The 27,502-nt window shown below is 40.0% G+C and overlaps 1 protein-coding gene across 5 annotated transcripts; it reads left to right on the forward strand.

The window, feature by feature from the left end:
* Positions 1 to 12,731: 12,731 nt before the first annotated feature.
* MOSPD1 (motile sperm domain containing 1) lies at positions 12,732 to 26,926 on the forward strand. 5 transcript variants are annotated; one of them, XM_082770798.1, is made up of 6 exons: positions 12,732 to 12,751; positions 18,154 to 18,411; positions 18,596 to 18,671; positions 21,887 to 22,116; positions 24,033 to 24,194; positions 26,589 to 26,926. In XM_082770798.1, exons 2-6 carry the CDS (start codon positions 18,258 to 18,260, stop codon positions 26,618 to 26,620), a joined length of 654 nt encoding a protein of 217 aa, XP_082626924.1. In that variant the 5' UTR covers positions 12,732 to 12,751; positions 18,154 to 18,257; the 3' UTR covers positions 26,621 to 26,926. The 5 variants fall into 5 exon arrangements, with proteins under 5 accessions (XP_082626924.1, XP_082626922.1, XP_082626925.1 ...); XM_082770796.1 differs by lacking the exon at positions 12,732 to 12,751 and adding an exon at positions 13,003 to 13,155; XM_082770799.1 differs by lacking the exon at positions 12,732 to 12,751 and adding an exon at positions 13,004 to 13,155 and having other exon boundaries at positions 21,887 to 22,113.
* The last annotated feature ends 576 nt before the right edge of the window (positions 26,927 to 27,502 follow it).

Genomic DNA, 27,502 nt, shown 5'->3' on the forward strand with positions numbered 1-27,502 from the left:
ATTCTTGGTCAAAAAGCTCCCCAGTCCCCAGTAATGATTTGATACTCTCCACAAAACAGTAGAGACAAATTAAGGCCATCAAACAACAGCTCTCCATAATCAAGTGAAAGTAACAATTTACCTCAGACAGCAAAAAGACGAGGAAAAATACAAACAAAAGAAAAAAAGAAATTACCACGCTGAAGTTACTCAGTTTCATTTTTAAAAAGTAACTTTAATAAAAGATTTTATATTCACTATTTATGAGACAAGAATTTACAATTATGATTATGCCCAGCTTTTTTTAAAAAGCTGTAATAATGCCAATTCTCTTCCAAACAACTTCAGAACAGTCAGAAACATTTTCAAACTTTAATTATTCCCTATTCAGCTAAATCTATTGTGTTTGCAAGGAAAGTCCGACTGAACTGCGACTTTGTGCCAGCTATTTCCCATGTCACAACATGCTCATTTGTCACCCCAACACTTCTCCAGCTTTGCGCAACACTTACTCTACAGCCTGCCCGTGCCAAGGGCAGGCAGCTTGTCCCTTACCCCCCAGCTGCCCTACTGCTGCCCCCTTCAATCTCCCCTTCCTCCCAACCCATATTCCTCCTGCTCCCTCATTTTATCATCCAGCAGCAGGGCAGAAAGGAAATAGAGAAGAAAGCAGCAGAGAAAGGGGGAGGGAACAGGACATGGTGGGTGATCGGTGCTGGGCACAGACTTTACGCATACACAAGAGAGGATTGAAAATTCAAGGGGAAGACCACAAAAGCCTAGTGATGGTCCAGCACAGCAGAAATACCCGATGAGCCGCTGATGACTCAAGGTTTCCATAGCACTTGTATTCTCAGCTTTGGAGCACACTAAACAAAAAGTACAAAGCAAGTGGTACTTGCACTAAGGCAGGGGGGTCCTAAGTAGTTGCCCAGTGCTACTACAAACTTGGTTCCCCTGGGAAGAAAATTGCCAGTACTGGACTGGGCCTTTTATGGGTTAGTATCTCAGTGCCAATGACTTGGGTATTCCTACCAGGACCACACAGCCCTGTTGTCCCTCTCCTCAGTTCCTGCTTGCATTAAGCAACACAGACAGAAAAGAAAGTAAAACTGCAGGAAAACAGAACTAAGTGAAAAGTAAAACAGGGGAAAACACTTGAAAAAGTAGTTCTGAAAAACATAGATCAGAAGGTAAACAAGCACAGAAAGAAGCACAGTTCTAATGAGACTCCTATTTTTTAGAGAGACAGAACTACACAAAATATATAAATTATTCAACTGAAACCATAAATTACCCTTTGATACTCATGCTTCAGGTAAGTTCCTGTTATGCAGCAAGCACCCACAGTCACCTTATAAATCTAAAACGAGTATAAAGGTAGAAGATAACATTCTTAACTTAATAACTTTCTTAATTTAAGAATTATCACCAATATATATATTTTTAGCTATCAGATTACTTAACACAAAAATTAATAACATATTAAAGAGTATTAAAGCACACCACTTCAGACCTACAGCAACTAAGGAAAAAGTAACCTCAGTCTCCCAAAAAGAATTTCAGTGAAATAGATACTTCAGTTAATGGGCTTTGTCTGGGGGCATTTTTGCTCTAGGCAGTTTATCCTGGTGCACTTTGAGCTTAATTCTCAGAGGTATCAGTCACTTGAAGCTCCAGATGAACCCAACAGGATCAGGACCAGCTGCCCTGAAATGGTTAATCAGAGGCATATAAAAATGTGAATCCACCAAAGCTTTGACAGCTGGAGATTCATCTGTAGTAAGGCTAAAAGAGCAGCAACAGCAGGACCCTAAGATCCAAGGACACCCTCTGTACCTCTGGCAGAGTAATAAATAGCAAGGCTATTGCTCTGACAGTGATACCCACCACTGAGCATATTATTTTCCAAATGTGGCACAAGTTGCAACACACAGCACTCCAGCACGAAGAAGAGCAGTCCCTGGGCCTGAAGAGAGAGCAGGACAGCACCTGTAGCTATGTGGGTTGTGGCTCCTGCAAGGAATGCTGCTATGGCTGGGGCATTCCTCATTAATTAAATACAATCCCTAGGCTGCCAGCCAATTATCCCTATAACCCTCCTGTGGCTATGTTTGAAAACCTATGGTCAAACAAGGGATACACGGAGAGCTTAGAAGGTGAGTAAACTCAGATTTAAAGTCTTGCTGCGTACCAGATAAAATGATAATATTTTTCTTGCTCATTTACTATTTCCAAAACAAAAGCAGCAGAGGGTATCTGTTATCAAGCTGAACTCTTACTTCCTGTCTCACAAAGCTGCAGCTCACTTGCAGAGACTCAGAAGGCTGTCCCTTGGCCCTGCACCCAGGCTCTGGTACCAGCACACCCACAGCACCCCAGGATACCAGCAGCTGGTGATGTGGCAAACAGGGAGGGCAGTAAAACGAGGAAGGGCAGCGCTAGAGCAACATTACGGAAAACTGCTGTGCTCAGTGCAAGTATAACATAAACTTTTGCAGTCAGCACACCTCTTTCCTGAAGTACAAAATGAGAATCTTATCTTTTTCAAAGCTTTTCTTGAAACACTATACAGAGCTGTCTGTGTACAAGCATTATATTCAGCTGTTCCTTTTCCCAGTAGATAGTCAAAAGAGTGCTATCTAATTTCATAGACCAGGGCTACACTATGGTTTCTGTCTCAAAATGGAATTTTCCCCTAACTTCATTAAAATGAAAAAAGTCCATCTAAGAAATGAGACTGAGGTTAATGAATGACTTACAAGCTTTAGGTTTTTGCTAGCTGTTCTTTCCTACTGAGATCTATTTTTTTCATCATAGTCTAATCATTAGTTTCACAGAGGTATAGAACATACACGTGCTCAACTGGCAGCTGGCAGTGGCCACATCCTGCCTCCTGCCAAAATCCACTTCTGGGGATCTAAACAGGCTCAGTAAAAATCCTCACTTTGCGACTGCTGTCCAACCAAGAAAGCAGGCAGAAACAATTCTGTCACAGCCAGGTCTTTCCACAGACCCTGCTTTCATGTTAATTTTTATTTATTGGCACAGAGGAGTTTCCTGCATCATGGGCTGGAAATTGCCTCTGTTGCATTTCCAAAAGACATCGAAGGATTTCGGTATCAGTCACTGTGTCAGGCAGGCCATAAACCAAATTTTAACAGACAATAGCGAAAAAAATCCTGAATCATGAACTAGCATGACAGAAACTCAGTCCTCCCTTTGAAAACACTATTGTTTATTGCTGCCAAGGTTGATGAAACTATAAGCGAACTGCTTTAGCAGACCCCATAAATTTACATGTGTCAATACTCTGCATTGTTAGTTCTGAAGATACCTGAAAAATGATTAAGATCAAAAGTAGATGAGCCTCAAATATAGCAGCTGAACAAAAATTCAGTGATCTTTGTGGCATTGAGGATAACCTGTGGCTTCTCCAACAGGTTCCCTAGCTATTTGAAACTTGGACGGGGGAAATAAACATGACCGTTTTCAGGGATCTCAGTGGAGAAAGTGTAAGAATTTCTGGTTTCAAGGTGTAGGGGCTATTTGCTACTCCCTCAAGAGGACCAGACCTTTATCCAGTGGCTCGAGCCATGCCAGATGTCCACCCCAAAATCCTGGGAAAATGTCAAACACCTAGCCTGGGTTTGACATTATCCCATTCCCATTATGGGCAGACTGGAAGAAGCTCTCTGGATGAGCTCAGATTTGGTTTGGGATTTTAACAAAGTGAAACTCTTCTGCCCAACCATGGTTACAGGCATGTCATAGAGCTCTAGTTGACAAATTACTAATTTGCGTGAAAGTCAAGCATTCGGTATCTTATCAAAAACAAAAGAGGTAAACATAAATGACCAGCAAGACTGAGAATCAATGATACTTTTGTATTACTTGTGTTCGTGCCAATAATTTGGCTTAGTGCCAAATATTAATCCCAACTGTTAACAGTCATACAAACTAACTCACATCCAACGTACTTCAAATGGTTTAAGTGTTTTATTCTCATTCACTGAGGGAGAAATTAAAGTCAAATTAGTATGAGTCAAAGGCATTTTTGTTACTGAAAATCACAGTTGACTGCTGTGTGCCTCATTTTCTTCACCAGTAAAGAAGGCATAATTTTGACTATTGGTTATGTTTGATTTTTTTTTTTTTTTCAGAACTTTTACACTTACTGCCTTTTTAAGTTGAATTAAGTGACAATTGCAGTCTGGTCTTAAATGACTTATGCAGGGCCAGACACTGAGTATATGGCAGAAATGAGAACAGAACCTCTATTTTCTTACTTATAAATCATGAGCTCTAACCACTCTTCAGTGCTGCCTCCCTTACTGAAATAAGAAACCATAAATGCAGGCAGTTCCAGTTTTCAGATTATATGATCCCAGCCTTCCTCTTTTGTTGTTGCTCATTCATCCTTTTTATGTAACTGTTCCCTTAGCTGTGAAAAAAACATAAAGGTCAACTTGACACTGAACTGTATCATTTGGAAGAATTATCAAAATTGTGGAAAAAGCTTAACAGATCGTCACCCATTCTCTTGATTTTGGGGAGACAAGATGTTTTAACATTATTCTAAACACAGTTGCTCCAGTGAACTACACTCAAAACACTTTTGCTATCAATTTTTCTGCCTACGATTGTGTGCTACAGGGGGAAGCTGTAGATAAACAGCAGAGCCTTGCTAATGATTGTACATAGGGTAAAAGTAGGGTCAGATAGCAGTGCTGTTGTATTCAGTAAATTCAATGGATCCACTTTATATCTCGCCTTGCTGTAATTTCAGTGGTATTACTTTATTGACTTTTATGCTAATATAATCCAAAATATCCCCACTTATAGACTGTTTCTCCTAGTCAAAAATCTCTTTTGAGTATAGTAAAACTACATTGAATGTATCATTATTACTACAAGAAGCACAAAGAAACTAAAATAGAAGACATACCAAGAATACACCAAGTGCTGTATCTATGTTGTCTGTATTGAACTGTGTTGTTAGCATTATATTTGGGAAAGGAGCAACCCAAATGCTGCACTAGACCAGAAGTTTCATGAGGATCTGTGCATCAGTTATGCTGAAAACACCTTTCTCATCATAAGCCCTCTTTTACTGTAATTAAATGCTTCAAGAAAACAGTAACTTTGTGAAAAATTAATTTTAGGGGAATAGCAAAAATTCTGAGACCACTTGGTGTCATTTCAATGTTTTCCCTTCAAAATAATTTTTCAGTACTGGACCAGGCAGCATAGTGCCTACAAATACTACAGTACGATACATCATATTACAGTACAATAGAGACTAAATTAAAACAGAAGTTTAAATCGATCCGTAACACACATTTTCTGAAAGCTTCAATTTCGCTGCAAATAACAAACTAAATTTCACAAAACTCGGACGAGATCTCTTCTTCCAGTATGCATCACGGAATTTCCTGTTTTTCCTTTTCTCTGTGCTGAGCCAGGAGTTGGGTGGGCGCAGTCCTGCAAGGAGAACACGGCAGGAAGACTGCTTGTGGGCTCGCTGCGATGGGAGACATTTGCAGCTCAGGCTAGAGCTCAAGTCACCTAACTTGCACCACGCTCGCTCTCGAGCTGGCACGCTCTCATCCTTCTCAGCTGCCGTCAGCGTGCTCATCGGGCAAAACTGAGGAGGAGGAGGTGAAAAGCAGCATGTGGCAATGCCAGGCTGCGCGGCTGCAGTGGGAGAGCTGCCGAGGCCTCAGCTCTGCAGTGGCACAGCGGGCAGTTCCCACAGCAACCCGCAGCTCCCGGCCGCCTCTGCGCAGGCAGCACCGAGCTGGCAGGCTGCTGCTGAGCATGTCGGAAATTCTGCAAGAAAGGTTACCAACTTCAAACAGATGGAGATTACGCTCCAACAGGGCTGCAGCTAGTCCTAATGCGGCCAACCTCTGCCTCCCCACAAAAAAAAAAAAGAAAACATCTCAGTGCAGAACCGTCCCCTACGTTGCACTCAAACTGTGCAGACGCTGCAGGTCCATGATTAAACCCCAGGGTACACCGCAATTCTCCTGCCACTCCCAGTGGGGACATGGGAGCTTTGCTGCTTTGCAAGCTTTTCCTTGTCCCCGCTGACATTTGCATGCGTTTCCAAAAGGTTATTCCATCTGAGTGGCAGCTGGTCATCACACACATACACAAATTAAATTAATTTAATATCAGATTTTGTTAGGTTTGCATTTCAGAATAAGCATAATTTTGCACCAGAACAACAAGCAATGTGAAATGAGATTTACAAATGTGCTGGTACAAGCTGGCACATGAGCCAGTTGCAGATGATTGATATGATGACTGACACTATAATTTAGCTTTTTATGCAGCTTAAATGAGCACTCAATTCCGTGCCCTTTAATCACAAGGTGGCATTTCATCTCATAAGTAGTCAGCTGTAGTTCAATAAAAGAAAGAGTGCCCAACAGGAACAGGCAAAGTAGGATGAGGCCTCAAAAAAACACACACACAAAAAAAAAAAAAAAAAAAAAAAAAAAAAAAAAAAAACAGATCAAAAGCATTATTTGAAAAATGAAATATTAATACGGGCAAGGCTTCCAACTAAATGTTTCCTTTGGTATTTGCTCAAGTGAATGTTATACCTCTAGTGGCAGTAGAAGTGAATTACTTAGTATAATGACTGGAAAATTCGGACTACGGTTAAGTAGTTTCTACATCTTGGATATAGGTATGTACACACAAAAACGTACGTCACTTTTGAAAAATGAAATCTTAAATCCCCATGTCGGTAATTCACACAGCTCAAAGCCTGACAGTCAAGCAAGAGACATGAGTAGGCCTTTCCAAGTTAAATACTGTAATTTGTCCAAATAAAATGACAGAACACAGACTCACACCCTATTTGGATGTGCCTATGACTTCTGCTTAAGTTACCAGATATGTCCATTACCTACTCTCAAAAGAAAGTTTGTCATAAAAATGCTAATGTACAGTTTGTCCCTTCAGGCACAGGGGAGGGCAAACTGGACGCTACAGCAGTGCTGGAAGACACATTACACTTGAGAGGGAGGTGTAAAGCAAGACTGATTTGCACCGTGACAGTGCCGGGAGTCTGTCTGTGGACACCTATCTCCTCCCAAATCCAGCTGTGTTGACACAAGAGTCCTCCCCCAGTCTGCCCAGGGGCTTGTGAGCATTGCCCTGCAACAGGTTACCACCCCTCTGATCCGGATATACTCGTTCTAACACTCCCTAACCTATTTCAGTGATTATCAGCTGGGCCAACGAACCCTTATTACTTCAAATGTTAGGCCACGGTTGCACAGACATTTTTGCTTCCCTGCAAAGCAAGCTCCAGCTATTTCTACTCCCCAGTCTTTGGCTATGCTTTTCAACCTCTGCATCTCCCCCCCACACCCGCCTCCCCCCTTGATCTATGCACTATTTCCTGGATTTTTATAAACTTAAATTGCTTTTTTTTTGTTTGCTTTTATTTTGTTTTGTTTCTAAGTTGGATTCACACCATGCCCGATTTGCTTAACTGAATGTTAAGGTCTGTGCTGACACAATGGAGGTGATGGCAAGTGGCTGGAAAAAATGGCCATGAGGTTCCTACATCAAATTTGTCTCCAGAAGAAATGTTTGTAGAACCATGGCCTGATACCCTGTAATCCCCTTCTGAATTTGTCCTCTGGAACCTATGTGACTTGTTTTACAATCACCTCATTTACAATCTCAATCTCTTATTAGCATCATGCTCTCCAGATCCACCACTCAGTCTGATCTCCACAAAGTTTTTTTCAGGCCTGGGCCTTCATCTAAGTAATTCAGGATGTGGCTATTGCTGAGTTGTACCCTCCCATACACAGTTCAGAATATGTCAAAGGCAGCTTGCTTCTAATGCCTTGGAGTCAAAGGAATCAGTAATACCAGATGGAGAAATAAACTCTAACCTCTGTGTATGTAATCCAGGTACTGGTAGTACCTGTGCTGATGGTGTCATGTTCAAGTCAGTGCCTGCAGATTACCTACACTGTAAACTCTTCAATTACTGGAGGCAGTAAAGCCCAAATCCAAAGCTTTTTGAATTGCCAGGTCAGAGATCAACTCTGGCCCACATGCCTCCCAGATTTCTTTTTTACTGCAATGTGTTTGCAAAGTACCAAAGGCTGCACAAAGAAAATCTGCCAGCAGCAATAACACCTGCTTGTTCTCAGCTCCTGGTTTTTTGAAAATCCTTTGTCTTTGTCCTGCTGGCCATAATAAGGAACGAGTACAACAGGAAGGACGAGTGGCTTCCAGAGTAATTCCCAGCAGAATTCCATGAGGGAGCCTAGAGCAGGTCTTGGCGCCATGCTCAAGAAACAGAGCATGCAATGTAAAGAGTCCTTCAGAGAGGAGGCAGGATCAGAAAGAGAAGGACAAATGGTACTTGTGGTCAACTTTTAAAGTCAAATCTAAACATAGGTATTGGCTAGCAAAGTAGCAAAGTCCTCAGTAAGGCTGCCCTGTCTCCCCTCTGTATAGCTGCACAAAGACTTAATAATTTGCACATGTAGAACGCTTGAGCAGCAGAGGTGCAAAATGGATTGTACTGAGTGAAGCCTTTAATAAGATTTTGATAACAATAATTTTTATGTTAATCTCTGAAGAGTTTGCTTTTGTAACATTTAACTGATAAGCGTATAATCTAGTTTTAATTTAATCTCTGCAGGTGTTTCCCAATGGTAAATGTTAAAGTTTTATTGCTTCCTTAGGCAGTAATAATAGGGAAAATCACTGTGAGGCTCCTACTTGTCCATTTGTCTGCAGATAGCATCGTATTTTATAATAGCCGTAAATCTGTCAGGCTGACCTCTTACTTTTGAGATGACATTATTAATAAGTGTCAAAACTGAAGTAAACATGTTTGGAAGGAAAATGAAATAGAGATGTTATTAGAGGTCTAATGAAACAACCGTTAACTGCCTATTTCCGAGAGATGTGTGCGCACATCCTCGAAAGAAGCAGAGACCATGCTGAGTTTGCAGCTTTTCGATGAGCAGGACAATGAAGATTCTCAGCAGGGTCCTACAGACAACGCAGAAATAGATCCTACACTTCATAAAGATGATGACTGTCTATAAAACTCTGAACGTTTGCTCTCTCTGAGGTTTCTAAATGATTATAAATACTGTGATGTCTAAGACCCAATTATGGCTTCTTTTATACAGCTTCACAGAACAAAGCATATGTCAAGAACTCCTACATGAATAACCATAAGCCCAGACACAAAGTGGAAAGAAGTGAACCCTGGTACCTGTCTGAAGTACAATACAAGTATACTTTGTGCAAAATTCACTCAGTATAAGACATGAGCCAGACAAACGAATGCTTAGATCTCACACTGGCCTTATTCTCAAGAAATGATCGTGCATGAAACCTGCCCTTGTTTAGTATTTTAAACTGAGCTATGCTTTAGGCTATACTTTTCCAAATCATTTTATCTATTCTGCAGCAAATATGGTTTTCTGGCATGCTGTACTCACAATAGGCATGTCTCAGGGGCCATTAGTAGGGGCACAGAGCTAAGGTAAAGGACTTCTAAGCTGGAACTGGCTTGCTTCCAGACAGTCTGCAGCATGGGCAGTGGGAGCTTTGAGTTGTCTTTACTCTCTTGTATAGACACGTCCTGAAAAGGATTACACTTTAACAGAGGTTTAGATATTTCCTCAATGGCACTTAGATATCTGGCTCCCAAGGTCCACATTATTAGTCATAAAAACAAACAGTCTAACCCCTGACACAAAAAAATACACGCTAGTATGTTGAAGTCCCAAGTGACGTAAAATGGGAATGCAACATGCTGCCACTGGGGGGTGGAAATTTGAAAAGTTGCCACAGAAGCAAGGCGAAAAACAAACCACAAGTTTTAATAGGTGAATTGAAGGCAAGAGAACTGCTTGGACAGTTAGGCTGAACAATTCTTGCTTCTATTGTAAATCACAACGTGTACGCTGCTTTAAGGTGGTAGGTTGAATACAGTATTTTCTTTATTTGATAGTCTTTTAAAAGGAAAAAAAAAGTATGAAGTTTTGTTTGTTTGTTTTAATAAATAGGTATTAATTATAAAAAAAAATCAAATCATTTTCTACAGAAAGACAAGATAAAAACATAACATGGGTGTGAATGCAAATAATACAGATACGTCACCTCATTTCCTGAGGTATTTGAAAGGCGAAGTGGATTTTCACTACTGTGCCATGGCGAAGGCAACTGTCAAGAAAAACAAAATTCACTAGGGTTATACCAATTATTTCAAAAACAGAGGTATTACAGTTTGCTTGGAGGAAGCACGATCCTTTAAAAACAAAACTATTCATTATTAAGAATTAAATGTATTACAAGCTATGGGTAAGACAAAGATACATTAAATGTGCTGCACTCCTGTCTGCACACCAGTTCTTTTCCTATCAGACTTTGTAAAATTACAATTTATTTAGTGTAACTGCTTCAGACTGAGAATTCATTAAAGGAGGCCCCCTCATAAACTGTATTCAGTGAGCCTGTCCAACTGCACAACAGAAACACATTTGCCAGTGTTACAGGCATACCAGACTAGCAGTAAATACAATTATCTTTCTGCCATGACAGTTAACGTAGAGTTTTTTGCTACACAAGTGTGAAAACTACAGGAATCAGGCATAATGCTGTGTTTCTCACAACTTAAGAAAATCTTCTCCTCGATAAATGAGTTGAGAATCTCCCATATAAAGTATTTAAACAGATGGATAATCACCACAGCAACCAAAAACACTTCCACAGAAGTCATTCAGGAGCATTCTGCATTTGCAGACTCCAGTCTCAGGTTTCTGGCTGCAAGTAGGCCATATTTTATGTAACAGAAGGCTAGCCAATGATTTTAGGTAACTCACACTGGTTTCCACGGTAGGTAAAAAATTAAGAGGCCAAACATAAGCTACAGAAACTGAATCTTTTTACTCAGATTAAGCTTAAAGTGACCTGACAAACTTGTCGCAGATTCTCTCCTGCATTTTATGTCTCTACTCCTTTGGGACTGTCTTTCTGATTTCCTCCTCATCCACATTTTTTTCTTCTCTTTTCCCTGCCTTACCAACATTGTCACAAGGACTGCAACCTCAGCCTGCTTCTGATCCCAGAAATAATTATTCAGGCAAAATAAAGTAATGTGGGGAGAAAGTAAAAGAAATAATAGCCTAATAATAAAGAGAACTTCCCACACATCTGACATAATTCTAGTTACTGCCACGCATGGCAGTAGTCTCCATCTTCCACATGTCAGATGAGCAGTCTACCACAGCACATGGCCTATGGGCACAGCTGTATACTCACTTCAATATTTTTTTCATCCATCTGAAGTACTGGGTGTTGCTGGCAAGGCAGCGAGGAGAGCGTCAGGACTGTACCAATCCGGGCTTTGTGCATGCTCCATGCCAAGAAGCTCAGCATCAGCGAGTTTATCAAGCAGCTCCATAATATTTTTGCATATGCTGGTTAAATGGTGATGGCACATACATCCCTTTAATAATGCCTGGTATGGGGCACAATCTCTCTCAAGGCAAAATTGTCAATGATGTGGAGTTTGTGCTGATGCATCAGGCATAAGAAACCAGGACAGAAGAACATGGCTGCTGCTCAGATATATACAATAGTTTCCACATTGCACTGGAGTCAACACAGGGCTTTTAAAATACCCAAATAAGCCAGAAAGAAACCACTGTGATAGGTGGGTGGAAGAGAAAGGAGTCCAGCGTGATTCCTGATTTTCAACAAGTGGTCAGTAAATGTGTTCTTATATGTGTTAGATAAAAAAAGAGAGAAACCAACGTTGAATCCTAGGAAACTTACAAATGGAGATCTAAAGTACTCTTACAGATTCTGAACTTTCTTTGCAAATGAGCTGGACAAACTGGAAAATATCATTTTGGCTAACTAATGTGCTTCCCATTCTAGCTATTTTAAATTATGGTGTGTTATTTTTTTTTTCTAATTTGATCATCTTGTTTATTATTGATTTGAATATCTCTGAAGCATGTTTATGTCTGCTGCACTAGGAGCCTTTCCTGAGACAGGTTTCCAAAATCAGCAACACCCTTTTAATACTCAGTAAAAACATTGTAATTTTCTAACTGTATCCTGAAGACTCAAGTCTGCAAGTCTGTTTGAAACAGTAATTCCGGTTTATTTATTAACATTCAGAAATACTACTATTAGCCAATTGAAACTAGTCAAGAAACAAACAAATTACCAGTTTTTACTGAATAGATTTTCAGAAACTCTGACAGGATTATAATTCCTCTATATTTTAACTGTAGTATTGAATAATTTGTAGCCATAAAACTAAAACTGCTCATGAACTCCCAGCAACTCGAAGACCTTCAGAAGGAAGTATTTGGAAGATCAGCGCTAACACACACACATCCTGGCTAAGTTGCAAAATGAGTAATTTTGTTAAGCATCTTCCATGATTTTAAATAGACAAAATATGTGACTTCCTGTCCTGGATTGTTTCATGATGGTGTTGTGAAATACTAATGGCCGCTGTGTTTGTTTCCCCACAGACGTGTGCTCGTTCCACTGCTGGGGCAAGTCTGGTAATGGCTAAAAGGCTTTTGCAATCCTGCTGGCTGGAAGGCTTAATATAAATCTTAATTATTCACCTGGCTTGAAAAATAATAATAATAATAAAATATTGCAGCGTTAATCTCCACGATCTCACGTGGTGATTGCAGGGCTGCATTTTTTTTGCGTTGCACCACGCGGAGAAGCCCATGACAGGGTAAGGCAGCAGCGAGGGCACCGGGGGGCTGAGGGACGCTGTGGGGAGGGCGTGAGGCCGCAAAGCCGTGAGGATTATTATGAAAATGGATTCTTTTTTAGACAACAGCCAACAGAGGGAAGAAGGGAGCCGGCTGCTCCCCATCCCTCAGGCGTGCTGCTGAGGGGAGCCCCCTGAGGGCCCTGCCCGGGGCCGTGAGGTGCCGCTGCCCCGGCCATGGCGGCGGGGCGGGGCGGAGCGCGGCGCCTTCTCGCGATGGCTGCGGCGGGAGGCAGGCGGCCGCCATCCCGGCCCCGTCCCGGCAGCCATAGCGACGACGCTACCGGCGGGGACGGGAGCAGCCCCGGGGGGGCGGCCGGACAAAGGGGGCGCCGCCAGGAGCCCGCACCCAGCGGCCCCGAGGGGTGAGTGCGGGCCGGGGGGCGACGCGGGGGAGCGGGCACCCCCCCCACAGCCACCCGCTTCCTCCCCCGGCCCCGTCAGGCGCCGCTCGCCTCAGCGGGGCCGTGAGGGGCGGCCGGGCCGGGCCGGGGGCTGAGGCGGGGCCGGGGCAGCGCTGAGGGTGCCCCGGGGGGCCGAGCAGGGCCGGTGGGGGGCCGGCTGCTTATCGCCGCCGCCAGGGCAGGGCAGGGCAGCGAGGGAGGCCGTTAGAGCGCCTTGAGCTCGGCCCGGCGGATAACAAAGGGCGTGAGGCGAGCTGGGGGCAGCCGGCCGCGTCTCTCTGCCTCAGTGGGTGCTGTCTCGCTGCCCGCGCTGCCCTTAAGGGGTGTTTTCCTCAGATAATCTCTCGTCCTGGCGTGTGGGCTGAGTGTTGGAGCCTGGCCGGAGACAGGGAGAGCGGCCGCGTAGCGCTGATGGGCGCAGGAGGTGTTTAAGGAGCGGTTCGGTCACGTTAAACGCAGCCTGAAAGGGAGAAGATGCAGAGTGGGGCAGATGTGCCCTTGAAAGCCTTCCGCAGGACTCTTCTGAGCCATGGGGTAGGATGGATCAGGAACAATGCCCGGCTGTTAGGCCAGATTTCCCTGATCTCACGTGCCCCTTAGTTGTATTGCAGTAACACTTATGTTATTGTCACCTTTTCAGCACTTGAAAAAAATAAAGAGGAAAATATAATGCAGACCTAATGAGCCTTGCTGTTAGCATCAGCATGATTTATGCGTGTTGTAGTCATCCGCTGTAATAGGTAACGCTCTGGGACTACTTCATTTTACAGCATCCTGAAGACAGTTACCAATTACATTCCTCATCGCCCTGTCAGGAGGTGGACAGTAGCGTGCTTCATCCAAGGCTCTGCAGGGTCTCAGAGTGGTTCTGCCAGTTCGAATGTGACTGTCCGCCCACTTAAATACTTTGCAGAATGTGTGCCTTCGTAGATGAGCAAATTGAGGTGAGGTTAACCAACTGCTCAAGGTCATAGAGGCAGTGACGGAGCTAGCAGTAATGGAACTCAGCCGACCTGAGTGCTGGGGCCGTGCTCTAATCATTGGATGACTCTCCCAAGTAATTGCAGGTAGTTTAAACATTGGATTGCGTAAGTGCATTTTGAGGCCTTCAAAAACTTTTGGAGAGACAAAATGTTAATAGATCTGCTTCAGATCATGTGGTCTATTTGCGTGTAGTTTAAAGGTAAGATAATTGCTCTGCTTGGTATGGGGAGGAATTTTGAAGAAGACTTCATGGCTTATTTTGTAAATATGTGCTCAAAAGGCATATGTACCTCAGTCATGAATTTATTGAGGTTATGCAGTGTAGAAAAGCTTTTTGTGTGGATTTAGGGGGTAGATTATGAGAGAACAAACAAAGATTACACTGTAATTACACATTTTTAATAGGAGAATGTGGAGGCTGACTGTAAAGAGGTTATCTTCTGATTAAAGTGTTTACCAGATGATGTTCTGTCAAGTTATTTGACAGAAATAACTATAGATGTATACATCCATACATGCATACATGGTGATGATGCTGTTGGAAGTTAAAGTGGAACAAAAAATTTCTCCACTTGATTTATTTTTTCAGTGAATACTTGTTAAATAAAAACAAATCAGAACTGGTGTTATTTCTGAGCCTGGAGAGAAGTTACATTTCACTTCATGGTGTGTTTTTTTTTCTGTCAGGTTAAATTTATGAAGAAAGGGATTTCACAGGAAATGCTGGCAGATCTGTGCTATTGTGACACAAGCGTTATATATTTAGTAACTTCAGGGAGGAGAAGGGAGAAAAGATCCTTACTGAGCTGAAGAAAATATCAGTGGAAATGGTTTGTCTGGGCTTCAGAGAGTGTTGGAAAGCAAGCTGGCATTATTCAGGTGTTACACTTCAGCCCCTGTCCTGTAATGAGCATTGCATTTGACAGATGACTGCAGCTGCGTGGAATTTCATTGGTGGTACTAGAAGTCCATCTGCACAGACGGTCACAGATTAAGACCACAGGTCTCAGTTTTGTAAAGAACTCTTTGTGCTTCCCTTTATGTTCTGAAGTAATTGTGGTTACCACTGACTGTCCAAAAAAATCTGCTGCTCACAGTGCACCACCTCGTAGAAGAGTGATGGACAAGTTTCTTTTAAATGAACTGGCTGGGGTGCCAGCTTTGTAGCTTTATTCTGAACATTTAGAGGAGAGCTTCTTTAGGCTTGAACTACGTAAAGAAGTTCTGATTACAGACATTCTCTGTAAAAATATTTACAGCTTCTTATTGATGAGTGCTGTGTGAAAGATGTGCTATCGCTAATACTAAATCATCAAATCTCCCCAGTGTCTGTACAAGTTATAGTGCAGTCTTTGGGAAGAATGTTTTACTGACATTACTTGGTGGGGTATCCCAGCAAGGCGACTTCTAAGCCAAAATAATTCTCTCAAAAAGGATGTTTGTTGCTTGCTTAGAAACCTAGAAATTTACATCCTGAATGACACCGCTGTGTCAGCAAATGTATCTACCATAGACCTGGGTTTGCCAGGTGTTACTTCTGCCAATTTGGAGTGGCAACTTCTTATTTATCTTGGCTGGACAAGACAAGGAAGCAATAATGGGATATACTCTTTTAAGATTGGTGGCTTTCAGCCTACAAGTTTGTGGATTCCTGGGAGGTTTGTGCGCTGTCTTATCAATGGATGTGTAAGAAAAACAAGACTGCTGGTAGGCTTGCTGATCCATTGTTCCACTGACATTGTCATTTGTGGGGTTTTGGACACCCGAACTCCTGCTGTTGGCTGAACTGAAGAAACAAGAGTTGTGGTGTGATAACAGGGATCAGAATGAAACCTGTGCAATGTTTAAATAAAAAAGCATCAAAATTGCATTAATTATTAGAAATAACTGTTTGTATTTTTGATTAAATCTAGTCACATTAAAATATCTAGCAGTAGTTTGATACTGGTTCTATGGGAGTTTAAAACACTAGTTAGGGAAAAAGAAGTTAATTTCAGAAGATGGCTGATATTTCTGTTATACAGCATTTATGCAGTATAGATACGTATGAGAACCAGTGGTTCTTGCATGTGCTTTCTGTATATTGCATTAAGCTAACTTTAGTAAAATAAATAATTAAATAAAACAATTCTTCTGCCTACGAGAAAGAAAAAATGATTTTGTGTGCCTGTGATTTGGCAGCTTTTTTCACATTACATCTTCGTATAGTCTTCATATTTGAATGGAACAATGAATCTCACTTTGCAATAGTACATAAAATTGTTCAATAAATAATACTTACAGTTGCTGCACAAAGTGATTTTAGATTATGTTAATTCTTGTGAAACAAAACAGATTTACCAAAATTCCAAAAGCACTGTAGAACTCAAATGGCCACTTACAGATCTATTTCTTTTTCTAGACCCTTCTTAATAAGGTAGCAGGACATCAACTTGGAACACTATCATTGGGGATTTGTTTTCAGAATATTATTAGTAGCATTTCAGTGAGGTGGAAATAAACCTCTGCTCTGAAAAGAAGCTGGATCTGGGGGGAAGACTTTCCAGTAAGAACCATAAATTTAAGTTCTCCAAGGATGAGTTGTTTTTTTAAAAATAAAGAAATTGAGAAGCTTAGTTTGTGAATAAGAATCATAACCTGTAAGTCTGAAGATATGACAGGGACTACTAAAATAGTCTAGGTAATGTTCTAGTAAACAACTAAATTTGTGTCATGTTTCAAGTATGAAGCATGTATCTGGTGTTTGGCGGAGTGAACAGCATGATATCTAGAATGTGAAAAATAAGCATTTATTTTTTGTTTGTTCTTAATGCTAAGGCAATTCACTGCTAGAAATTTCAAAAACTAAATGTCTTATGTTGCAACGAGATCAGATTATTAGCCTGGAGAACAGTTTAAACGGATGTTTTATAAAGCATCATTGGAAGTGGAAATTATAGCTAATAAGTCAGTGGGAACTTTTTGTTCTTCTGATGTTTTCTACTGTAGAATAAAGTTAAGCCTCAGATGACACCTTTAGTTTGATACCTAACCTATAGGAGGTACAGTAAAATATGACATCCTTGAGGAAAATATATATGTAGCTATTTCACTTGGTTTTGCCTGTAGCATGTAAAGTCAGTGACATGCATGCTGAGGAATTTGGCCTTAATTTTATTTTATGAATTGCATTAGGGATTGTTGCTTGATCAGGTCATAGGTTCTGGTTTTAGTTCTGGAATGCCACTCAAACTAAAACAAAACTGCGGGGCTGGTAGAAGGAGAATTATGGTGGTTATACTTTGTTTAGAGACAGTGGTGGTAGAAAATGTTTCTTATTTTTTAACCAAATAGTAAATCCAAAGTCTATTTGGTGTTAATCATCCCAGTTATTTTTCAGTTCATTGCCAGTAGCTACCATGCAAGCATAACAAGACCTTAGTTTAAACAAAGCATGAAGATGTTCCCCATTCCTTTGTTCTGAATCTGTAGGATTTGACATACCTCAGTGCCTATGCGAGCAGATACCTAAGTTGTTATGCCTCATCCAGGAACGTTCTGAGTAGGTCACCACTGCAGAGAGATTCTTGCCCAAATGGTGCCTACTGCTGCCTTACACCTCTGTTTCCTCATTTCTGCTCTTTTCTCAAGTGTTAGTTATCCAAGGCAAGAACGGCATTTATTTTTTTGTTGTTTGGTTTGTGTTGCAAATGTTTGTCCGTTATAAGCAACCCCAGTCATAGACTGGGCCCCTGGAATCTGTTATACACTGAAGAAGTGCTTATCCATTTATTTTATAGCAGTTTCTTAAATAGATATATATCTAATTCATTTTTTTCCTATTTCCATGTTTTTAAAGAATTTAAGTATAGGTAGATATATATCCAAGTATCAAGTTTTATATTTTTACACATTTGCTGTCTGTCTCCATTTAGTATAGATTTGTGGAAATAATCTTATTTATTTGTTTTTTTTTTTTCTCATTTTTTTCTTCAGAATTGCCAAAATGCTTTGGAATTCTTAAACGATTCAAAAACTGAAGTCCCCGAAGATACAAAAATCATAAGAACACAAGAAGCAGCAAGGAGGATTCAGTGCCAATGCAGCAACAAAGAAGACAACCAGAGTTAGTGGAAGGAAATCTTCCTGTTTTTGTTTTTCCTACAGAACTTATATTTTATGCAGATGACCAGTCAACACACAAGCAGGTGTTGACTCTATATAACCCCTATGAGTTTGCCTTAAAATTCAAAGGTGGGTTTCTTAGGTTAAGTTCTACTTAAGGATTAGTTGGTGATCTTGAAAAGTCCAGTTTTAATTCATGTAACAAATTATATTTGTGGCAAAACCAAAATTCTGTCTTTACGTAAATCTGTTGATGAAATTAATGAGGTAATAATTCATGACTTGTTACCACTACTGTCCTTTTTTTTTGCAGTTCTTTGTACAACTCCAAATAAATATGTGGTGGCTGATGCTGCTGGTACAGTGAAGCCTCAGTGCTGTGTTGATATGTAAGTAAAAGTGTGTGGTTTTTTTTTCCTAATAGTAGGATATTTCATAAGCTTAATTCCTTTTATTAAGAGGTAGTAAATGACAGCATGCATAGTATAAATTAAATTCTATAAATATTATGTTTTCCTAGTCTCTTTTGGCCACTCCATCTTTGCCATCCTTTTACTGTAGGACAGAGGTAACAGTTATTTTGAGATACTTCCTTCTTTGATTTTGTCTTTAAGCATAAATAAAATGCTAGTAAATGCATCCTGTAGTATACTGTTTAGACCGTCAGTGAGACTAATCCAAGCCTCCGAGTACTTTTGTGTTATTTCTAACAAGAAAAGCAAGACCCCCAGGGTTGGGATTTCTTTGTGAGAAATATTTGTTCGCAGACTGACAAAGCAAAAATGTATGAAGTTCTACTGAACACACTTTTCCTGGGACATACTTAATAAAGGTACTTTTGCCCACCTTTCACCCTGACCACCTCTCTTGTTCTTCCTTTCTCTCTCTGTTCCCCTCTTCCCTCCCCTTGTTTCTCCATTCAGGTCCCAACCCAGTAACAGAGGGAAGATGAACCCTGGCTAAGTTACCACAATAACGTGTAGGGCCTGTAGGCTGCTATAATTCAAACTGGAGGAAGCAGTAGTTAGATAAGCCAGAATAGCCCAACTTCTTTCATCATTTATTTGCCCTGTTATTTCCATGTTGATGTATAAGTACAGCTAAAGAAAGGATGACATGCCTAGAAGAGTACACAGCTTTCTGACTAGAAATTTGTCAACTGTAAAACACCAGGAACCTCTGGTCATTTAATGTCCATAAACAAAAAACCCTGCTATTGAATGATTTGTCTTTTGTCAAATCAATAATAAGGTGCTTGGGGAATGGCTCTTCCCTGTAGGCTGGTTTCCTTGGGTGTGATTTGGAAAATTCCAAGGACTCACCAAACAAAAAGGGGGTTTAAAACATGGAACTAAAAAGTTTAATTGGGCAGGGGCAATAATCCTAAAATCAGAACAAAATTAATATACCAATGTATCTGTCTGTAAACTACCCTAGTCTTTAGTAGACACACAATCTTGATGACATTTGTTCGTCTCAAATGTCTTCTACTAAATAAAGAAAAATAAGGTGTATCCATGTAGCCAAGAGAGTTTTTGTGTGGCAGGAAACCCATCTCATTCCGCTGGTTGTTGTCTAAGGGCAGTGTTTACTTCTAAGATATGAGCAGTACTATGTAAGTATGGCCATTTGCCAGATAAACAGATATTCTACAGAGCTTCTAATTATGCAATGGTCTCTAAAAAGAAACAGGAGAATGTATCTGTTTATAAGGGTCTGCAGAAAACATCTCTTTGCTTGGCAGCAGATGCATGTTCTCATAGCACAGTGTTACATAAAGATTCTGTTTAGGTTAATTGGCACTATGATACTAAGAGGAGAGAAAAAAAATAAGAAGGAAGTCTCAAAGAAACAGAGTTGAATCTGCTGTTCCGATACGCTCAGAGTTGTATGAATTAGGATTATCAGGAAAAGAGCCTTTTGTTTCAGTGAAGGCCAACACTCAGCTTCCTGAAAGCCTGTCATAAGCACACTTTTTAGCTTCTGAAGTGATGTAATACCACAAACGTTCCTGTACCTTTCTAGCTTAGGATGACGTAGTTTCTGTTTCCTTGTTAAATAGACTGTTCAAACCAGGTATCAATTATTTTACCATTTTCTCTGTTTGTGATTGTAGATCACTTCAGGTGACACAACTCCTTTAACTTAAGTCTGAAACAAGAATCTATTTTTTGCAGCATTTTAATCATGTATGTTATCACAAAGATTTTTTTGAAACAATTTTAAGAGCGCTATCCTGTATTACTAAGGAGAAAATCACTTTTTCCCCTCAGGAGATGGCAACCTTCTTGAAGTCACATCACTTACAAATAGGTATTTTTACCAGGTTAGCTATTATTATCTTAGAAATTTAGAATAGCCTTTCACCAAAAAAAAAAAAAAAGGTCCTTCACTTTGGAAAAATACTTAAAATCTGTATTAACCCTTAAGAGCTGATATGACTTAAAAACTTGAATGTTCTAGTTTTTTAGTGCTAAATATGGATTTTCATAATGAATCATAAATGCAGAGAGGAGGTAGGTGAGCAGAACAGTGTGCAGAGTTCTGTATTGACTATGATCAGGGTTATTTTAAAGCTGCCTTTTATAGGTCCTGCATGATTTTTCCCATGAAATAACGTAAAACTAGAAGCAATTAACAACTATCACCCCACCTTACTATCGAGCCATCTTGGTCAACCTGTTCAAAACAGGTTCAAAGTGGTTGCTGGACAGTATAAAAGTTTATAAAGGAAAACACAGACTGTCCAGGTATGACTCAGTGTGTGCCTACACTGCAGTCTATGTTGTGATTGCAGCTTGGGTAGATAAACCTGGCCCAGGTCTTTCTAGCTAGTGAAGTATCTACAGCATTTCAGTGCTGCCAAATATTCTCAAGGTAGCTGCTGGATGGATGAACAAGGCTCTAACAGCACAGAGCTCTACTATCTATCTCTGTATCCAAACATGCTTACTGAAAGACAGGTGAGAAATGTTTATGTAGATACATAGCTGTAATTTTGACTGCAGTTACATGCTCTAAACCAGTGGGTTTCTGATTTTAAAAATCCCTTTACCGGAGCTGACTCTCATCCACAGAGAGAATGAGTTTATCTTCTGGGAAAGTATAATTTTAAAGCTTCGAGCCTGCTTTCCTCAAAAAGCTAGACTTCTGCCATCATCTTGTCCGTCCAAGTGTTTGGCACTCCTACTTTCCTTTTCTTCCTTGTCCACCCCAGCTCCCCCTATACCTCTTAGAAATCATTTGCCAGCATCAAACAGGTCTGCTAAAAGAGGAAGCATCTTTCAAATAATGAATGTGTCATGAAGATTGGCAGATAGGTGCCAGATTGAGGCAAAGGTGTATTCTTAGATAAAGAATTAACTATTCTTTTTGGCTAGCCAATTGGAGTATCAGTTAAGGAACCAGAATACCGTCATAGTACAATGAACGTAGGGAGGGGAGAGAGAAGACAAGACCAAATTGTCAAGAACATTGTGTGACGGAGGATGGAATGGGGATCTGAACTGTGTGGGGGGGGAGAAAGGGGAAATATTGGGATTGTAATTCCACAAAGACTAGACAAACTGGTTTCTCTGTTTGAAAATACTGTTTTCCTCTGCAGTGTGATTCGTCACAGGGATGTTCGAGCTGCTCACTATGGTGTGATAGATAAATTTCGTCTGCAAGTGTCTGAGCAGAGCCAGAGGAAAGCACTAGGGAGGAAGGAGGTTATTGCTACTCTACTTCCATCTGCAAAGGAACCACCACAACAAAAGGAAGAGGAGGAAAAGCGAATAAAAGAACACCTGGCTGAAAGTGTCTTTTTTGAGCAGACTTTGTGTCAACCAGGTAGTTGAAATCTTTTACCCCTCCTGTCCTCTGTCAATTTTGAATAGCTCAAGTGACTAGAAAGAGTATATGGAAATCAAAAAAAAAATCAGTCTTACAGCAAATAAAGAATTAATCACTGAGGGATGATAGCACTCAAGAACCAAACTATGGCAGTACTGCTTGTGCTGTCTTGAGTAATCATGACTTTTTTTTCTGCCCCGAGTTTGGTTATTGTACCTTGGAGAGTACCCTCTATATTCTTCTGGTGCAGCAGTTCTGTTACTGCCAATGGGAATTTATCTGCAAAAAGATCAGTTACTTTTTTCCTTGGTCTCTTTCAGAACATTTGCCCCTTCTGATTTTGTTCCAAACCCTTAATCCTCCATTTCCTGATGATCAGGAAATACTGCCAAAACACCTTCTAAAGTGCTCCTTGTTTTGTGCCGTCTTTGTCTGAAAAGTACAAAAAATCAAAATTGCTAGCTGAGAATGCTGCATTTCATATATGGGGAAGTAAATCAACAGTCTTGGGCAAAGCCTGTACCAAACAGCTAAATCAAAGTAGTAGGGAGAGAGATAAAAATTATCAAGTTTTACTGGAAATGAATCTGATTTGATTCTTGACTTGACAGTCTACTGATTTATAGTGTAATACTCTTGTCGCTGCTTTCTTCTTCATGACAAGAACAAAAATAATTTCCAGAAAATAGATTAACTTGCTTGAGAGTGTTCCTCCTGTTATAAAACAGTTTCAGCATTTATACATGGTTTGTTGGCTGGTGAAATACCTTACACTAAAAAAATCCTCAAGATGGATAGTAGGAGGATACGTGGTTAAACTAAACCTACAAGTTCTCAAGGCTCACAGAACAAAATGTTACTATGATAGTTGTTCCAGTACAGAGGGTTTTAACCATCCTGAACAATCTGATACTGGTCTTAATCCAAATGCTATTTCACTGCTTTAAAATATTGTTAGCTACATCACATTGCTTGCTTACAGAAAAATAATAAACAGAGCAAGTACAGGCTTTGTGTGTAACCTGCAACCTAGAAATACTAGGTTAGTAGAACTAAAATGGGACATATACTGCTAGTCACTGTGAGGATAGAAAACTTTGATAAAACGCTTGCTAATTTCTAGTGGGTCTGAAGAAGTTTGTTAGAAATATTCAACTAACACATGAACAGCTCTTTAAAAAAAACAAACAAACAACAAAGTGTCTTTGAGTAGGTTCCAGCTATTAATCTCCAGCACAGTAAAGAGCACGAAGGACAATTTAATCTATAGTTTGCATTTCCTTGTTCAAGTGATATTAGACTCATGGCAGTTCACTCAGTTTCTACAGCAAATGTGAAATGCTGCTCCTTTGTGGCACATAAGCTTGTTCTGGCAGGTGCAGGCCTTGAATCCTCCTCTAAAAGAAATAAGAGAAACTTATCTGGCCGAACAGTTTGTGTTCTTGCTGTAGCCAAGTTTTGTTCTGGAGGTGTAAGCAGAGTTATCTGCCTGTGCACCTCCTCTAGGTGTTCTTTCCCAATTGACTATTAATCGCTGAGGGAACATATCAATGTCAGGAGTCAGGATGCATGGTGAAACCTCAAGCATTGCTGAAACATCTAACTGTCATGAGTGTGTGTATATATAGCTACTGAGCCTGGCAGGCTCTGTTCCTCCAGAAGGGAGGGGTTTGGAAAGTCATGTGAAAACAAGTTCCAGCATCAGCTCTGGAACATGGAGCAGCCTTCTTCACTGCAACATGCGGAAGGCATAGGAAAGTGGGTTTAAGAGTTGTTTTCCATCCCCTCCAAACTCCAGAGGGAAAAAGAAAAATTTGAGATAGTGCAGCTCTGATGTACTGCAAACACTTCTGCAGATTATTTAACACTTAAAGTGGGTAGATAATCCTTACAAGTGGTACTATTTTGTGTTTCAGAAAACAGAACTGCCTCGTCGGGACCTAGTTTACTAACAGTCTTCCTGGGAATAGTGTGTATTGCAGCACTAATGCTACCTACATTGGGGGAAATGGAATCCCTGGTGCCTCTCTACCTCCATTTAAGTGTGAATCAAAAGTTAGTTGCTGCTTATGTTTTAGGTAAGTATTTTGGATTTTGTTATGTATTTTATTGCAACTTCTGATTTGAGAAACTTCTGTGTTTGTCAGGGCTTCAGGAAACCTAATGGAGACAAAGCACCGCATCAGTTTTCTTTTGCATCCCCACTTATAGTTTAAGTTACAGCCATAGTGATATCAGGAGAAAGTGGTAATTGTAACTATTTTAGACCAGATTTTACTCAATATTATACAGGCCCCTACATGCTGATTTTACCTTCATTTGGTGACTGGCCAAATTACTAATACCTATAATCATCAGCCAACAAAAATGAATGGAATGTACTGTTGTTTCTTTCTCTTGTATTGACATAGTTACTCTACTGCAGAACCTAGAACTCTTCTCTCCAACCCAGATGAGCTGTTCTGAAAGGCTCCATTTACTACCCTCTTGATAAGCAGTTAAAATGTTTAGAAATAGTTCTAAAAACTTGATAAGAGATCACTGCCATCCACAGCCCTTCCAGATTGTTGCTAACTTCCTCCTAAATTAGCAAGCATAGCTAAGTTGCACATTTAATTTGACTTTTTCTATAACTTTCAGATTCAAAGAGCAGTCACACTAAGCTCAGTTCTCCTGTCCCACTACGTGGCAGAAATGAGGATTTAAAGGAAAGGAGCTAGGCAGCTTCAAACTGATAGCTAGAGGTGAGGTAGTGATGAGAAGCGATGCAAGTTCTTGGTAGTTAACGCTCACACAGTTTAATGACTGACTTCTGAGAGTCAGTCTGCTAAAAAGGTTTTAAAACTCACCCGTTACTAACCAGAAGCTTACATCTCTATCTGAGCTGATGGTAATGTATTTTCAGATTAGGATCTTGCAGTAATCCCTGCTTTATTTTTACCTCTAGCTTTGAAAAAAATTCCAATTTCTGCTGTTGCTAACTGTAGTATTAAACCATTTGCAACAACTTACCTGTTTATAGATGCAGTATGAAGTCCCTGTACATCTTGATCCTTCAGTAGCAGTGTTCTTAATACCCAGGAAAAGAGTCTTGTGTATAGCACGCTTGCTCATCTAGAACACAAGTTGATTGGCCTTAAGATGACGAAACTCCTTTCTTCCCCAATGAAGTACAATTGGATTGTTTAGCATTTAATTGAAAAAGGAGGTATATACCGTGACAACTGGGCCACGTGACATTGAGAATTTGCTTTACAGAAATGAGTTAAACCCTTTCTTACCTGAAAGTGCATATACACGTGGTATGGGCTGTCCTGTAGCACCTTCCAGAAGCCTGGTACTTCAGCAGTGATTCAGATGATCCAAATTAGGGCCTGCAGCAGTACTGGTGGTAGTGATTGTCTGAGGTAGAGCAGACCTTAACAAACAGCTGAACTGTAATTCCTCTTTAATGGATAAAATGCTTATCTAATGGAAGGCAGCGTTACAACTCTGTTCTATCATACTTTTATCTTTAATGTCTTTATAAAGTTAAATCAGTATGTAGCAGCAGGATAACAAAAATAGTCTCAGCAATTTCTTTGTCTCTAGTGAGATCTCTAGACTTTAGCTAAGATCTCCGCTGTGAAGAACATCTTCCAAGCCTGAAAGAAAATAAGATTGCCTAAGAACTGATAAATTACTATTTTGATGTTACATGAGGGTGGGATTCTGGGAGCCCTAATGTTTTTCCATATACCTCTTTACCTTGTACTATATAAACTTATGAGTAAGAACTTGCAGACTTGTACTTTTTTTTTCCCTTGTATCAGCACATAATTAAAGTGAACTCTTCAGCGTGGCATGAGTAGTTTACTAACCATGTATTTTTTCCTTTCATCCCTGGAGCTTCTGCTTCTTATTTTTATATTTTTACCTCCGTCAGAGCAATTCCACTTTTCCTTCTCCTTTTAAAGGTCACAACGAAGTCTGCAGAAAGCTCCCTATGCAGACTGATCAAAGACTAGTTTTTGACAACGATGTTATTGTCCACAGAGCAGAATAAAAAATGGCTTGGAGCTTTCAGCTAATCTGTTTTACTGATAATTCAGCATTTAAATTATACTACCCATAGCTAGCCCACATCAAAACCAGGGGTTTGTGTGCTAATGTTATACTTATCCAAGTCAAAATCTCAGTATTAAGATTTCCAGCCTTGAGTTTGATAATTGTTTGGAATGGTTATAGCTTCTTTGAAGTGTAGTTACTCGATAGCACTTGAGTGTAAGTTTATACACTAATTTTTATCTACATCAAAATTTGGAGCAACACTTCTGGTATTTAAGTGATGGGTGTATATAAATTCATTCTGCTTGCACATACGCATTTTTACCATTTTTTCTTGGCCAATGTCAGGATACCTATCTTATCTCTATTTTGAATGTTTTACTCAGTGAAATTAAAACGTCTAGTTCTTAATTCTTGTCTTTCAGGTCTCATCACCATGGTTATTTTGAGAACATGAGCAATGACTTAATAGGATGTCAAACACCTTACTGTATATTCACATCATGAATGTGGACTGCCTTTTATTCCCATTTGGCTCATCAAGATGCTAGCAAAACTGTTCAGTGATTTAAGATACCTTCAGAAGTGTAATATATTTTAACTATGTATAATAAATGAAAGACTCAAAGCACTTTTAGGTGCTTCTGTAACAGACAGCTATGAAATGTTCAGTGATACCTGTGAAAATAATTTGAAAAACTTTTATATTTACGCCTACTGTAAAAAAATCCTTATTAAAGCGACATTTGTTATTTTTAGTCTATGTTCACATTAGTGTGTGATCACTATAAAAGCAAACTGTCTTATGTAAAACATTTATTTGGTTTGTGGTTGTACATGCTGAGGCTGGTGCCTAACACTTCTGTATACATACCAGAAGAAGGGTGAGAGTCATGGCTAATCATTGAAGAAAATGAAAAAATTCATCAGTTGAAACTATGAAATAAACCATTAAATTTAGGTGAAGAAGTAATTCTCAAATTCCTTACTTCATCATTACAAATATATCACTGAGTGCTCATTTTCATACCTGGGGAAATAATTTCTTCAACAACTGTTTTGTATCACAATTGTAGACAATAAAAACAAGTTCTGTAATCAGATCCTTTCATTTCTTAGGGATGCATGCAATATGTGAACTAAGGGGCATTAACAGAAGTTGAATTAAATGGCATTAACAGAAGTTAAACTGCACGCTAATACAAGACTCAGCATTCTTTTCTACTTTAGAGACCAAACTAAGTATAGCAGCAAAGGCATTTGTCAACACTTTCCCACCACCATCCCTTACAGCTAAGGCAGTAGATTTCTTTTGTAGCAGAAACTCCTGCTCAAAGTT

Source organism: Aythya marila (assembly GCF_965140915.1).
Source record: "Aythya marila genome assembly, chromosome: 13".
Taxonomy (NCBI): Eukaryota; Metazoa; Chordata; class Aves; order Anseriformes; family Anatidae; genus Aythya; species Aythya marila.

Coding starts and splice junctions, on each gene's coding strand:
- MOSPD1 (XM_082770800.1), top strand. CDS start 18,258: ATGCAGCAACAAAGAAGACAACCAGAGTTAGTGGAAGGAAATCTTCCT. Junction 18,412..18,595: donor GTTTGCCTTAAAATTCAAAG/GTGGGTTTCTTA, acceptor TTTTTTTTGCAG/TTCTTTGTACAACTCCAAAT. Junction 18,672..21,886: donor CCTCAGTGCTGTGTTGATAT/GTAAGTAAAAGT, acceptor TTTCCTCTGCAG/TGTGATTCGTCACAGGGATG.